General features: G+C 32.4%; 1 protein-coding gene across 1 annotated transcript; it reads right to left on the reverse strand.

Annotated features, from left to right (window-relative positions):
* Positions 1-4,909: 4,909 nt before the first annotated feature.
* LOC124356611 (zinc metalloproteinase nas-13-like) lies at positions 4,910-17,273 on the reverse strand. The gene is made up of 5 exons (XM_046807715.1): positions 16,953-17,273; positions 8,759-8,935; positions 7,840-8,145; positions 5,783-5,916; positions 4,910-5,010 (listed from the first exon to the last, which is right to left on the reverse strand). Exons 1-5 carry the CDS (start codon positions 17,119-17,121, stop codon positions 4,927-4,929), a joined length of 870 nt encoding a protein of 289 aa, XP_046663671.1. The 5' UTR covers positions 17,122-17,273; the 3' UTR covers positions 4,910-4,926.
* Positions 17,274-17,314: the final 41 nt, after the last annotated feature.

Genomic DNA, 17,314 nt, shown 5'->3' on the forward strand with positions numbered 1-17,314 from the left:
TGTTATACCAGTTACTAGGGATATGAGGAAAATCATGCTCTTTGTAAACAGTACAGGGCTTGAAGGTTACATACATTCTAGATAATAGCTATGAATTCAGGACTCTGATGAACCACAACCATGGATCTTATCTGTGCCGGAACAAAATCCCATCACCCAAGCGTTTACATTGACGTAAAGCAGACTGAAAACTGGCTGAGGATTCGCACTGTTTTATATAGGCTACGTTGATGGTTGTTATTATATTGTATGTGTATATCTCAAAAACATAGCCAGGAAAAAGTTTGGGGGGGGGGGTCCAGACAAACTGATATGGACAGAGAGTAAGGACCCATTATGTTCCTTAAAAAGTTCTTGACCCATTTCTTTGTTTAGATCTTTCAGCAGTACATGTCAGTAATACTTCATTTTTTACATTATTGTTTACGAAAATTAATTTAAAGTTTGAGGGGTCCAGACCTCTTGGGCCCCTTTGCTAGCTACATTCTTGGTGTATCTATGATATAGACGAAAAAAACAAGAGGACCCTTCTTAGTTTGATACTAACAAAAAACTGTAAAATTGTGAAACCACAATATTACTAAATAATATTCTGGAATTTATTCTTTTTATCTCAACAATTTTGGAATGAACATTTAGATGCTGTTTTCTCTTAACATTATCTAAAAGACAATTCTCTTAAAAATCCCAAATACTTTTGTTGCAAATCACTGTTTACACTGCATTCTGGCTCCAATACATATTAAGAACTAGTGACATACCTGCAAGTCAAGCGTGGTTTTCAATGACAATGGTTCAACAATACAGTATCAATACCACTTTAGCTACCTCAATGATTGTCTCTGAAAAACTTTTTTTGTACCACATACAAATTAATAGTTTTCCCATAAATAACACACATAGTACTTAACATCTATAGTAGCAGACTGATGTAAAAATTCTGACATTTATGTACTGTAACGTTTGTAGTCAAAGCGTTAATAACTGGAATTTCCCTTTTCTGAAGTACAGAGCTTTAGTTAGAAATCATTATTTTAACTATTCTAAAATAATTCTTTTACTACCATAATTACATGTGCTTAAGAAGAGAAAAAGTAAAATAAAAAATTATTGTTTTCTAATTGACTACTTCTTGCCAATGGCGTAGTGTAGCGGGCACAAAGGTTATCGCAAAATAACAAGATCAAGCAACGTCGAGCGTGGCTGCTGCTTGGAAAGGTAACCGCTGAGCGATCCTGTCCTTGCAAGCAGCCCGCCTGCCCGGCCGTTGATATTGGTTCGGAAGTCATCTTTAAGCCTTAGGTCCCCAGGTTAAGTGTTAGAGAGGGTTTCTTAGTCCTAACTTCGCCTGGTAAAATATGACATCCTTAATTCTTAATTGAATTAAGTCTATTTTCATCCTATCACAATTAATTATTGTTTCCTTATGCTATAATCCTGTACTATGGGGATTGATTCAACTCAGAAATAATTTTTAAACAAACTACTTTTGACAAACACAAAAACTCTTATCCCAAAAAAATAAACCCTAAAATTAGGTGTCCTTCATTTGAGATACTAGCATTTTATTGTTTTACATACAGAGTTACCCCAAATGGTTGCAAATAAGGCACCTTTAGGTTATGGATTGATCTAGATTGTGCCTTAGCTAATGTATTGTAATTTTATGACGTGTTGCTATTTTTATAGTTTATATTTGATGTTATGTGAATGAGAGTCAGTTTATAAACATTATATTATTATTATGTACATAATAATTACTGCAATGGCAGTTTAGGTTAGGCAACACATGTATATTAAATGAAAATAATATATTGTATGTAATAATTGTGTTTTTTTTTATTTCTGTTACACACCTTCTATATGCATTCCTTGAAATACCATTCAAAGTTTAAATGTACACAATTTGCTAAAATGTACACAATTTTCAAATAATATCGTACAGCTTGTAATAGTCATGGTTCATGCTATTGATTTCTTTCAGGAGCGTATAATAAGGGGGGTGCTCAGGGGGCTCTTTACTATCCATTAAGAACTGGGACATTGTCAACAATGCTGAAGACGCAGAAACAGCCTACAACAACTTCAACGAGATACTCAGCATTGCCCTAGACATCGCCTGTCCAAAGAGGAAAAAGCAAAACCAGAGTTGGCAGTAAGCCATCACATTACTATACGACTCAGAGTGTGCAGAGATGAAAGCCTCCTATATACGAGCTCTTAATATTTATGAAACAACAGGAAACACTAGAGACAAAGAAGAAATGGTGAATAGAAAGAAATTTTATGACCAAAAGCTAAAATTGCTGCGTCAACAAGTTAACCTTCAATATATACAAAACTCTGACAACACAACAAAAGCACTATGGAGTGTTATCAATAGTGAGAGACTTAGCAATAAGACTAGTCAAACATGCCCTAAGCTTAACATTAAACAATATAACTATAGATGACCCAGTGGAAGTAGCTGAAAACCTCAACACCTATTTCACCCAAATAGCAGATATCACAATAGAACAAAATAATTTACTACCAACTGACAGAATAGATGAGGACCAGAATCTCCTACACACTCCTCCGATACAATCATTTAAACTAACACCCTACAACCTGGATAGAAGTACAAAAGGTAATTCAGAATCTTAAAAATAAATCATCCAGTGGTTTAGATGAATACTCTTCAAAAATTGTTAAATACTGTGCGCAAGAAATCTCCCATCCTCTCGCAGCCATAGTCAACAAGTCTTTTTGCCCAAGGCCACTTCCCTACAAAGCTCAAAGTTTCTAAAGTCTATGCAAAGCACAAAAAAAGGACTAAAATCAGAGCCCCAAAACTATAGGCCCAATCTCACTGATATCGACTTTCTCAAAAGTTATAGAGAAACTTGTGCTGAACAGGCTGATGGTTTACCTTAAACACCATAATTTAATAGCAAATAACCAGCAATGGATTTCAAAAAGGGCAAATCTACAATTTCTGCAATCATAAGCCTGGTTGAATCAATTATTGACAGTATTGATGAAGAAGAAAAGTATGTAACACAGCTCTTTTCATTGACTACAGCAAGGCCTTCGACTGCCTGGACATGATCTTATTTCCGAAAAGCTCAAAACTCTTGGTATAAGAGGTAAAGAGAACATGTGGTTCATAAGCTACTTACAAGGAAGATCTCAAGTTGTGGAGGTACAAGGATACCAAATCTGGCCTTACTAGCTCATATATATCAACTCAAAAACCACTAACAAGAGGAGTCCCTCAAGGATCCGTGCTCGGCCCCATACTTTTTATACTATATTCACCAATGACTTCCCAGCTTTTATTGAAAACTATAGTACTGAACTGTATAATGTATGCAGATGACACTACACTCCTTGTTAAAAATGACTCTACGGAAGAACTATCCACTAACTCACTAACAGCTTTACAAGGAGCTGTTAAGTATAGTGTATCAAATGACCTGGCATTAAATACTGAAAAGACAACACAAGTGCACTTTAGCAGAAAAAAGGAATACCTGCAGAGCTGTCCCAGATATAACTGTCCTCAACCAAGTCAAAATTTCTGGGCTTAACACTTGACAGTGGACTTTCGTGGACTGAACATGTAAACACTATCTCCAACAAGATATGCACTGGAATTTACGTTATGAAAACGTATAAAAACAGTTTGTACTCAAGCAGCAGCTAAGGCTGCGTTACTATGCGCTTGTTGAGTCTCATATAAGATATGGGCCTAATCATCTGGGGGTACTTCTAATTGGAAATCTGAATAAGATTCTGATACTGCAAAAAAGAGCAATTAGATCCCTTGCCAATCTTGAGCCTCAAACAAAGCTGCAGAGAAGCATTCCAAACTCTGGGGATACTCACTGTACCAGCTCTTTATATTTATGAATCTATCATACATGTTTCCCGACTCAATCTGCAAACCCTTGGAGATGTCCACAACTACCCTACCCGCCACGCCTCTAGATATATACTGCCTCAGCATAGAACAGCACTTTTTGAGAAAAAACCATCCTATGCAGGAAGAAAAATTTAGAAAATCTACTACCGGAGAACTTACAAAGTCTAACTGGAAATGCACTAAAGGAAACCACTCAAAAATTTTCCTTCTTAAGAAGAGAAATCTACAACATAGGAAGAGTTCAAGGAAGCTGTATAAACTCTCTCTCTATATGTATATGTATCTTACTTTATATTCTATTGTAAAACTTGACAAAATTACTGTACTTAATGTTCATGTAATAAAGATATTTGACTTTGACTTTGACTCTAGCCCCCCCCCCCATTTGAGACGTGTTATAATTGTACCCAGAAGTCTGTTTTAAGCTAGAATACATTTACAAGGACAAGCTCTACAATTTCTTGGAGGAAGAATTCTGAACCCTGGTTTTTGGAGGATATTTTCCTAAACTACCCAGTGTCTCAGATCCCTTGGGAATAATTTCCTATATACGCCACTGAGTAACACAAACCTCTCTGGGATTTCTTCAGGAAACCATACAGTTTTATCAGGACTGGCTGTCTGTATAAATAAAAATTGAAGAGAGGGAATATCCATGTTGGAGACATATGTCAAGAGTTTGACTATTGGAATTACGTTGTGTTGTGAACCAATTATATCACAGACAAAGGAACTTTGAACTTGGAATATTGCTAAAATTCTGGTATTATAAAATTAACTGACACGTCTAGTTTTAAAAGTTGGGCAGATCGAGATGAAACAAGCCTTGAAATTTCAAAGCCACTCCTTCATCAGTCCATCTAAGTTATCACACACATCAAAATTCTTTGACTATTCAACAGGTATTAATGATTTCACGTATAATTTCCATCCTTGATTTCAGAGTTAGTAATTGTCTCATATAGATACAACCAACAAATGCGGTAAAATAAAAACAAATAATTGAGTAGAACAAAACTTTATCTACATTTGTACATATGACGAATCTTCTGGACATCCTTACGGCTAAGGTTCTCTCTCTGGCCAAGTTTAACACCTCTTGTCTGTAACACAAACATATCACAGTTATTAAGGTCAACCTTAGCCATTTGTTACAACATGGATCTTTAACGTAATTTTAGCCATTTTGTTACAACATGGATCTTTAACGTAACCTTAGCCATTTGTTACAACATGGATCTTTAACGTAACCTTAGCCATTTGTTACAACATGGATCTTTAACGTAACCTTAGCCATTTGTTACAACATGGATCTTTAACGTAACCTTAGCCATTTGTTACAACATGGATCTTTAACGTAACCTTAGCCATTTGTTACAACATGGATCTTTAACGTAACCTTAGCCATTTGTTACAACATGGATCTTTAACGTAACCTTAGCCATTTGTTACAACATGGATCTTTAACGTAACCTTAGCCATTTGTTACAACATGGATCTTTAACGTAACCTTAGCCATTTGTTACAACATGGATCTTTAACGTAATACTGTAATGGAAGCACAAGCTATTACACCGACTATTATCCTTAAAGTCAGAACATGTTTAATGTTGCAGTGAAAGTATTAACTCTGTATTAAACCCACCAACTCCGACAGTCATTTCCCACAATAGACTAGACCTATCAAATTACCCTTGCACCCCAGAGTCAACATTTGTGGTTAGTGATGTGCCGCTCCTGGACATCCATAAGGTTGCCCAGATTGAAGTGACACATCGGTTTTTGCTGTGCCCAGTGGTGGATTCAACTGGAAGGTATAAACCAGCCAGGCAGTAGAACTTTACTGTTTGCGGAAAACTTAGAATTTAGTCTTACCTTAGCAACTATTGTCGGTTGGCCGTTTCTAGAGAAAGCATTAGCGGAGTAGTGCATCACACTCCTGTAGTCGTAAGCCACTCCCTGATTGTCTGTCTCCTTCTTCTTTGCTTTTTCAAAGTTATTCTCTCTTCCTGAAAGATATCAAAACTTATATGAGAAACAGGTCAAATCTTAAATATACTCTGTATGAATTGAAAAACGTTTCTTTCACATAAACTTTTCTTAGGAAATAAAAACTTTAATACTTGTCACCGTTGTGCAGTAATGGATTAAAGAAAGAGGTTCTTGATTTTTATTCTGATAAAATAAAACAATATAGAGTTTATTTTGGGAAAATGTAAACTGAATATAAATGATGAACAATTAGTATTAACAGATAATCAGATTTTTTACAATGCTTTACCATTCATATAATTTAAGAAATTAGCTTTAAGCCAAGAGAAAAATCTTTAGTTACTGTAATTTAAATTTATGCCAAAACATCAAAACTGAAAGTACACTATAACTGTGCCCTCTAAAAACCAGAATTGTTATGCACAAGGTTTAGAACATCAGCTGCCTTTTCAACAGTCAATTAAACTATATTGTTCAATTTCAATTATTACATAGATTATATATTATATATATCCTTTTTAGCTTATTTCGCCCTATCTTATGGGCTTCTTATTTGATAAAAAGTGCTGCAGTCACAGACTGAATTCAAATTTGTTACCTCAATTCAGATTCAAAGTCTGATCTTTTGGCAAATACTATGGTGCCACTCGGTCTCCCAAACTACAGTAGTTACCTAAAACTTTATTTGCCAAAATGCTTAAAAGAAATTATTAAGCCTAATGTGCACTGTTATAATACACAAGAGTAGTATTAAGTGATTTCTGCAGAAGTCTTATGTACATTTAAATAGTAACTGTAAAGGAGTCACATATGAAGAAGGATCCTTCAAATAAATAAAGGATGAAGAAGGATTCTTCAAATAAATATCTGTTGAACTTTTCCGCTGATATCATCATTACATAGGTTGAGGGACCTGCTTGGCAATAACTATGATGAATTAGAACTTTGCCACTGCACCAACTGTATACTGATTGGTCATGTGCTCTCAGTGGGACACATAGAATGAAATAAAAAATAAGATTTTCCATGATTTGGTGGACTGCTGCGGATCTTCAATAAATTCTGTTACAATTTCAAACTGTTTGTCTTCGTCTAAAGGAGGCTGACCTGAGCATCTGAGATGGATCTGGATACTCAAAACTTATTTACTAAAGTTCTTAAGTATTTCCTTGTCACAGGTCTATCAGGAAGTGCAACATAAACCACCTCTCTGCCTCATGATAGACTGAAAATAAGTAACATTTCTACTTTATCATCTTGATTAAGGAGCATTATTACTCGTAGGCAGTTATAATTTGAGAGTATTATTTAAAAGTAAGAATGGCAAAGCGATTCAAAATCACTAACTGTAATAACACCAAAACTCACAAAAATATCTCAAAACACTTCACGAAACAATAACTATACATTAATGATAGCACTGGATAATAACGATCCACTGGATAGTAACGATCCAATGGATAATAACGATCCACTGGATAATAACGATCCACTTGATAATAACGATCCACTGGATAATAACGGTCCACTGGATAATAACGGTCCACTGGATAATAACGGTCCACTGGATAATAACAACGATCCACTGGATAATAACTGTCCACTGGATAATAACGGTCCCACTGGATAATAACGATCCACTGGATAATAACGGTCCACTGGATAATAACGATCCACTGGATAATAACATTCCACTGGATAAAACGATCCACTGGATAATAACGATCCACTGGATAATAACGATCCACTGGATAATAACGATCCACTGGATAATAACGATCCGCTTGATAATAAAGATCCACTGGATAATAATCTTTCTAAAAGTACGACCTGTTCTGACAAGATTGAAATAAAGAAGGGACTTGTTTGTAGTAAACCGTAGTTCAAACCGTGAAACCCCGATCACTCTTTGCAAATACTGTAACCCTTTTAAAACTGACCTCGCTGGATGTTCTGGTAGTTGACTGTGACGTGCTTGTCGCGTTCCCAACGGTTCTGTTCATGAAGGAAGCCGATGGCATGCATCATCTCGTGCATCACAGTGCCTTTCTTAGTGAGGCAGCCGGGACTCTGTAGATTGAGCTCTTGGCGGCCCCCGATTCTGCCCACGGAGGACCAGCAACCCGTGTTGCTGTTTGTGATGTAGACATAATCCCGCTCTGACCCTGTCCGAGGCACAAACTTGATGCAAGTCAGCTTCCGGTACTCTCCTATTGCATCATTGATCATGGCACGATCACGCTGACCTAAGCATTAAAAAAAATTAAGAGTCAAATTTTCATGTAAAAGTAAATCTCTAAATCAAGTTAATTGATCAGATAAGAGGTTTGTTTTTGTTCCTTAACAATAATAAGAATAAAATTATACAGGGTGTAACTGAAATACACTGTGTTAAAAAATTGAACAAAAATATCTCACCGTCAAAAAGAGTTTTAAGCTGTCATTAGTAAGAAATACAGAACAACTTAACTGCACAGAAGTTATTTCATTTTTTTTTTTTTTTAATTTGTGATCTTTACTAGATTAACATATCTTAATAATTTTAACCTTTTACATTATATGGTTGTTTAGAAAAATATTTTAATGTAACAGACGGAAAACGATGCATTGTAGAACATACATTTATAGGAACTTTTTGGTTTGTTTTGACCAAGGAACAACCTCCTGAAGTTTGTTGGTGTACTTCAGTTACACCCTGTCTATCATATTTTTTTCTAACTAATAAAATGGAATCTGGGGGGTTTAAACATTGAGAAAAGAGATTACACATCCCACAAGCATCATCATTTCACTCTCTAATTTAAGTGGTATATCTGGAGTTATGTAAATCAAAGAGGTATAGTTCAAGTCTCAACTTACTGAAGTAAGGACTGATCTCGTAAGGAATTACTCCCTTGGGCCAATGAGTAGATGCAGCCCTGAGCCCATTCCTAGCTTCCGAGTCACTAGCAGGTATCAGTAAGTCTCCCTGAGCGTACTCTCCCAGCTCTTCAGGGTTCTGGTCCATTTCTGGGCTCCATTTGGATACAGCATCACCTGCAGCATGGCCGAGAACAAACTGTTATTCAGACAAATGCTAAATTCAAAAATTGCAGGGTAAAGAAATTGTACATAAAGATGTTTATTAAGTTTAATAAAAACAGGAAGTCCTATACTCGGACCAGTCATAGAGATACAAACTACACCTAGTACCAATAACGTAGCTAGGAAAACATTGGGGAGGAGTCAAGACAACTAATAATTTCCTAAAGTGGAAAGAAAGTAAGGCTTCATTTTGTGCCTTAAAACGTTCTTGACCCGAATCTGTGTTGAGAACGATCTTTCAGCATACATGTCAGTAATACTGAATTATTTAAGTAATATTACTTTACTAAAAGAGTAATTGAAACAATTAAAAATTTTGGGGGGGTCAATTTAGTTTTATAAAAATCTCAACTCTAAAATCAAGATTTTTTATTGTAAACACATTGTGCAATTGACAAAGTCAGATTAACAATTTTACCATTTTCTTAAATAAATCTCCAAGTCTAAAGGACAGAGTTGTCAAATTCTCAGTAGTTTATAATCTTTAAGGTAATAACAAGTAACAAAGAAGTTATAATAAATAAATAAATATAGAATAATCTATGCCAAAACTATGATAACAACAACACATACACACACTTAATATACAAACATAGAAATAAATAAAATAAAAAACATAATTTGTAGTTAAAAATGTATAGTACTAGTATCACAGGCCAAAAAACTGTAAACTGAATAAAATAGATTTTCTTTTAACCATCTTTCCACTAACTATTATTTTAAACCTTTTTATGGGTACAGACCATGCTGTTTCCATTAATGCGTTAAATAGCTTAATTTTCATATATACCTATATGTGGCTGCTTTTACTTTTTTCGAGTTTGTCAGTAGGTAAATCTGAAATAAGGTTTTTTTCTGGTAAAATAACTATGGATTTCTGTTCTAGTTAAAAAAATAACGACTCTAAAATTCACGAAACAACAATAAACATACAAATTTTAAATTGTTATTATTTTTAGTTCCTTAAAAATTTATACACATGTTTCTCTTTCAGGTACATTCATAATAGCTCTCAATGCCTTTTTCTGCCATTTAAAAGCGTTTTGTACACCTCTATTGTCCCGCAATTTCATCCCATATCTTAAATGTGAGTGAAAAAAGTGCACAATAAGTTGAAACTAGCACGTCTAAGGTTCATAATGCACTTTCTTAATTTACATAATAGATGGACAACTCTTGGCAATTTCTTACATAATTATTCAATATGATGATCCCAACCCAATCTATTATCCAGATGAATTCCTAATAACTTGACAGGTTTAACATCTTTATAAATTGTATAATTTAAAGAAAATTTTATTTTATCAGTTTTTTATTGTTGATTCTGGATTTGCTACTGATATGCTGGGTACTAACAACAAAGAAAGGTTACATCTGATTTACAATCTTTAGTAAAGTCAATCATACTGGGATTCTTTACAAGAACATCATTAGAATTATCACAGTTTTTCCAACCTTTTTATAGTAAGCTAAGATTATTGTAACTTAGAAATATTGGAAAGATATGTATGTTGGAAGATGTGATGAAAAGTTTAGATAGTTATATAATTCATATATTAATGTTTTGCATATTATATTCTTTGGAAATTTGAAAGTATGAGTAATGATAAAATACACAAGGTGAAGTAACTTGAATTGCAATGATGGCCATGAACCTTTTTTAGGATAACATTTTTGCCACTCGTCTCGAGGCTAAGACCATGAACAGTTTGATTAGTGTTGTTGACTATATATATATATTACATATGTGGTTTGATATACAGTAATCTGTATTTAAACTTGACCAATTGACCTGAAATTATCGATAGTCAGTGCCATCGTTAAACTTTCCATTGACAATAAAAACATATCTGATCTTTTTTCACTAACTTCACCAAAACAATGTGTTTAAATTTATTGAAATTAAAACTGTTATATTTTACTAATATTAAAAATTAACAATTTTAATATGTACGGATTTCATATTCTTATACTTCTTGCCTCTATTTTCCTTCAATTTAAAATTACATCTTACATTTAACAAAAAAACTTATTATAAATTATTTATTAGTAATATTAGTGCTATTATAATAAATATCTCTATGAGAAAATAAACCTCATATTTATACTCTAATTAGTGACAATACTAATAGGTTAAGTAGTAAATGGTATACAAAAGAATTGGAAAATAATTAGGAAAATAGTAGTTGCATTGTATGATAAGCTTAAAAACAGTAAGGGTACAGTTCATGAACTACAATGTAAAAATGTGTACACCAGAGCAAAAAATCTGTATAGATCTGAAATTAAAAGACAGAAAAAATTATTTAATGAGAAATATATTACCAATTCAAAAAATAAATGTAAAGCTGCTTGGAAAATAATTTAATACAGAAAAAAAGGTTGAAGAAAAAAAAAATCATGAAACTTTTATTGATTCTAGGACTTTTAATAACTTCTTTACACTTTCACCTTCTAATATAATTAATACTTCTGACCAGCAGAATGACAATAACCTTGCTCTTGAATATTTAGAAAATTACATAAGAAATAAGGGTGTATTTAAAAAATGATTTTAAATGGAAAAAAATATTGAAAGAAATGATGTTTTATATTGTACATCTAGGTTGAGTACCTCAAAAAGTGAGGATTATTATGGTTTTTCCAATGCAATTATAAAAGACATCCATTGACATAATATTAGAGCCAGTTACTTATTTATTTAATAAAGATGCTAGACCAAGGAACATTTCCTCAAGCTTTAAAAATAACAAAAGTAGTGCCAATTTTTAAAAAAGGAGATAGGACTAACCCCTCTAGCTATCGACCAATCTCATTAGTTCCTATTCTTAGTAAAAATATTTGAGTTTTGTATCAAAGAACAATTGTATAACTTTTTTGTTGTAAATAATCTTTTTTGTTCGGACCAATTTGGTTTTCTCCCACGTTTTAAACACAGTAAAAAAGCGGTTGAAACTGTAAACAGAACAGGTTATTCTGAATTTTGAAAACAAAATAATGACATCTACTACCTTAATTGACTTAAGTAAGGCTTTTGACTGCATTCCTCATGACCTGCTTTTAAAAAAGCTACATTTTTATGGCATAAAAAATAATGAATTACGTTTATTTTCATCATATTTACAAAATAGAAGCCAGATGGTTTCACAAAATAAAGATGTATCTTGGTTTCCAAAATGTTTTACTAGGAGTACCACAAGGCTCAGTACTCGGTCCTTTTTCTTTTTGTAGTAGCAATAAATGATTTTTCATTTAATATGCCTTGTAGGTCTGTTCTATATGCAGATGATACAACTATTTTAAATAGCAATAAACATCTGGAAACTTTAATTTTAGAACAGGAGCAGGCAATGACTGAAGCTATTAAGTTGGTTTAAAGCCAACCTTTTGGTAGTAAATAATAGCAAAACAGAAAATTTAATTTTTACTCTTGATGGAAATTGTGTCCTTGATAGTAAATACACAGAACCTATTAAGCTATTAGGAATATATACTTGGATAATCAATTAAATTGGGATGCACATGTAAGTTTTCTTTGTAAAAAATTAGCTAGGGTTACATACCTTATCAGGAAACTAAAGTATAATATCAGTACTGAAATGTTGGTCACAGCATATTATGCCTTTTTCCATTCCCAGCTCAGGTATGGTGTAACACTTTGGGGAAACAGTACTAGTGCTAAAAACTGCTTTCATTTGGCAAAAGAAAGTAATTAGAATTATTGCAAATGTTGGCAATAGAGTTTCTTGTGTCCCACTTTTTAAAAAATTTAGAATTATGACCCTTCCATCCCTGTATATTTATTGTACTTTACTTAGTATCAAGGAACAATTAGATAGTTTTATTAGTAGACAAGAAATACACTCCTACTGTACAAGAAAAAAAATATATGCTTGAACAGATGAATGTTCGATTGGAGAAAACCAAAGGCACTTTTATTTATATGAAGATTAAACTTTTTAATAAACTTCCTGAAAAAGCATGGCATGTGTCTATTAATAGATTTAAAAATGTTGTGAGTAATTGGCTTGTTGATAACACATTTTATTCTTTAAATGACTACTTAACCTGTGATATTAGTACGTTAATTTTTTAATAGTTATGATTTTGTTGATAGTTATCTCTTGTTATTTATTTATTGTTGTTTAAATCTATTTCATTGTTAATTTTAATTTGTTGCATTTTTATCTATTTTATTGTTACTTTTTATTGTTTTATTGTTATATATTTATTGTTTTATTTACTATTTAATTTATTCTGTATATAATGTTTTTAGATATGTTATATATATTTAACGAGATGCTGCTAATACCATTTTTACTTTTATTTTCTTTTTAATGACTAAATTGTGGCGTTATTCACATGTTCATATAAAATTTACTTTGACTTACAGTCTAATCATTACACTTGTATTATGGGGTTTTAAAGGTGTGATAGGATTAGGTAGCCTTTTAGATATAATAAAAAGTGACGTTGTCCATTGCATTGTCAAGTGCTTAAAGACAATAAAGATTTCTTGATTCTTGATTCTTGATTCTATCTCAAACTATAGTTTAGATATACTGAGAGTCACATATTAATTTTTAATGGATTAGAAATATGCTGAAATATGAACTAGTGCTTTCTACAAACTTCCTCCCAACATACGAATGAGCCAATAAAGAGTCAAATATTGAGGTTTAATGGATTATATATATGATGATATATGGATTACTGCTCCCTACAAACCTTCCTCCCAACATATGAGTGAAAAAAGAGAGTCACATATTGAGTGTTAATGGGTTATAAATATGCTGATATATGGATTACTTCTTTCTATTGTGGGGATATTAGTTCTTCAAGACATATATTCTGTTGTTGTAACTTCACCTGGCAAAAACCATTCACAGCCATGATTCTATTTCATTTGGTTATAATTTGAAACAATTTTTAACATGTTCACCACAACAGCAAATTTTTTTACTTTTTTAATGTCGAATTTTTTAATCATGATGACTTAAACGGTGGGCTTCACAATTTTGCAAAAACCATATTATTTCAAAGTTTTTTTCATATTTTTATGTGTATCGAAAAGAAATGTTTTACCTAAATTCTTCATTTTGACTCTTACTAAATATATAATTACATTTTTGTACGTACAGTAGTTAAGAAAGCAAAATGACCCTGTACACATGACTTAGATAATTGCTATTTTGAACATTCTCTTAATTCAAACACAACATTTATTCATTTAAGTACGGTACTAAAGAAAAATGTCTGAAATAATGATATATCATGTGGCTACAACAAATATAATTAATTCAGCAAGTAACTCACTAGTGATTAGTTTAAATAAACTGTTTGGATTATCTTGTGATTGTTATCTTTCTGTTTTCTTATCTGCACTCTGTTAGTTCAGACAGATTGCATGAAAGAAAAACAGGATGCAATTGCAAAGATTATTGTAATAACATTTTATAGTTTTACGGTTAGAAATTACTGTGTATGTGACTAGTAGCAGAGAAAAATATTTGACACAAGCAGTGATTCACAGCTGTATCACTTGCTCACTCACTTCATGAATAACTTGAACAACTATCATTATGTACACAATGTGTGACAAGACATTTGTTTTGATAAAGTTCAATCTATGTAAATGCTTACTGTCATACACAATGTCACACTCTAATTAAGTAGAAAAAAAAATCAACTGGATATATTCCAAAGGGATTGAGGTATCGATGTACAATCTTCACCATACTTATTAAAATACTTCTTTGCATCTATTGGAAGATAAAAATGTTTAACCCCCTTTTTCAAAGGGGGTATAGAAGGTAACTTTAAATTTTCAAATTGCAACCCCTATCTTGTGACATGTCATTTTAAAGGTATATTGAACAGAAATACGATGACACAAATAAAAATATCTCTACCACATTCCTAGTAAATGTTATGGGCAAATAACCCCTTACATTGTAATGCCACCTAGAAAAAGACACCTCTTATCAAAATTATGCACTCAACAAAAATTACATATTACGTAAAGGGATAAGCTGGGCACCTCAAAGTCTTACTGAAAGATATCACACATGCATTGTGTTAATATGCGCAAAACATTAACATTCTCCCTAAAGATAATTTTTTTGTTTTATTTGCCCATAAACTTGCTACAAACATTGTAGAGATGTTTTCTCAGTGTAATTGTTTTTTTTTTTTTTTTTTTTTTTTTTTTTTTTTTTTTTTTTTTTTTTTTTTTTTTTTTTTTTTAATCAACCTTTAAAATCACATGTCACAAGATAGGGGTTACAGTTTTCAAAATTTAAAACTACCCCCTTCTACCCCTCTTTGAAAAGGGGGAGACTACATTTTTTATTCTCCAAAAAATGCATAAAAGTATTTTAATAAGTATGGTGAAGGTTGTACATCTCGATATTTCAATCTGTTTTGGAATATATCCAGACGTATCAGAACTTAATTTATATTCACAGGGGTGATGGTTCGAAAATTGTATTTTGTTTTTTAGTGAAAGTATTCATTTGTTTTGAGGCCACCTAATTAACAAAAACCTATTTACCGGAAAATGTACATGACTGTCTACATTTGTATTTAAGCACCGGCCATATTCAAACTACAGACTTATTTGGACAGACAGATCAAATTCCCAAATATGTATTGTTTTATTAATCTGTTTTTTTTAGAATTATTATTTAGAAACTTTTATCACTCAATGCCACATTTGTTATATAAATTCAATCTAAAACTCTGATTTTGATTAAATAGTTGATATTTATAGTTCATTGCATTCATTAATAGTAAAATGAAAACGTATTTCTAAAAATTAGTGTTTAAAAATGTATCAAGATATTATACAGCACTTTAAAACTGCAGATGAGTACTATATTTCAAAGAGCTTCCAGACTCCTGACTCCTGACAAACCACCTGCACCCTTCTGAAGAGGTGAAGAATATTGTAATAACAAGCAAAAATAGTGATCAATTTGAAAATTTTTCATTTTCAGATTAAGTCTACGAAATATACCGCAATTCATATACAATAAACTTTTTCCATGTACTTTCTTATATGTTTTTTGAGGTTTTAATAGAGATGTTTTTGGAGTTATACATGTACAGACCTTTTTTTAAATAAAGTATTCTGAATTAAATCATTCTTTGTATTAATTACATCTAAATTGAATATCAGTTCTAATTCATATGTTTAAAGTTTGAAGTATTTGCGTAACGCACAATTAGTTATTACAAAACCGTGTAAATAATTCACTTACTAGTGCTTTGAAAGAATAAACAAATATAAAGATAACCATAACATTGTAACATAGAAAAAAGATTCTATATAAGATTTAATAGCTATACATTCAGTGTGTATAATAAAGTGCAATAGGAAATGGTAACAGATCATTCTATAATTTTTAATTGGTTTATGGTACAAATAAGCCAATAATTGTTGTATACATATTATATTATTGTCATTATGTATCCCAACTAATTAAATAAGAATGTTTGTGGACTCCATTATTATTGATAATGATTGGTAAATTCAAAAGTGAAAAATATGTTATAACAAATGATATTTTTTTTTATTCCTTGTTCTAATAAGATGTTATGTTTTGAGAAGTTAAGAGTACGAGATATATACTGCATATACGTAGCATCGAATGTTTATGTGTAGTATACAGTATAATATTATACACTGGGTTGTTTATGTAGTATAAAATACTCTTCAAAAATAGGGCCTCCAAAAATTTTTAAGCTTTAAGACCTCATAAATCTGTTTTAGCTTAAAAAGAACAACTGTATGCAATTGTATACAGTTTGTTTCTTTAAAAACATTGGGTGGATCTTGAGCCCCCTTATATACACCTATGAGAAGTTGTATAATATTATCAGCTATATATTATAAAATTACTTGACAAGCTATCTGAATTTTGAATCAAAAAATTCATCTTTATTTTGGAAAGAATTTAAAAATCACCTGACTCTGCCTTTGGTGTTCCAAACAGAGACTCTCCGATCTCCAGCAGTTGGGCAGTCAACCCTTCATCAGCTTCTGTATTATCATCGGACTGGAGGATGTTCTCAAAGAACGGCAGGGCTGTCACTACCGCCACCACGATACACGGAAATACGACAAGCACTCGCATCGTAGCCAACAATCAGCTGTTGGAGATAGGCCCTTGTATATATGTGAGTAGTGCAGTGGGTCAGCTGATAGTGGCGAAGAAGGCGTTATTACTACTGTCCCACGATACATATGTTAGCATACTGAGAATTGAATGACTGCTTCCTTGACCAATCGTTCCGTCCCCCCCCACCCCCCCCCCCCCCCACCCCCCC

This window comes from Homalodisca vitripennis, chromosome 3, assembly GCF_021130785.1.
Source record: "Homalodisca vitripennis isolate AUS2020 chromosome 3, UT_GWSS_2.1, whole genome shotgun sequence".
NCBI lineage: Eukaryota > Metazoa > Arthropoda > Insecta > Hemiptera > Cicadellidae > Homalodisca > Homalodisca vitripennis.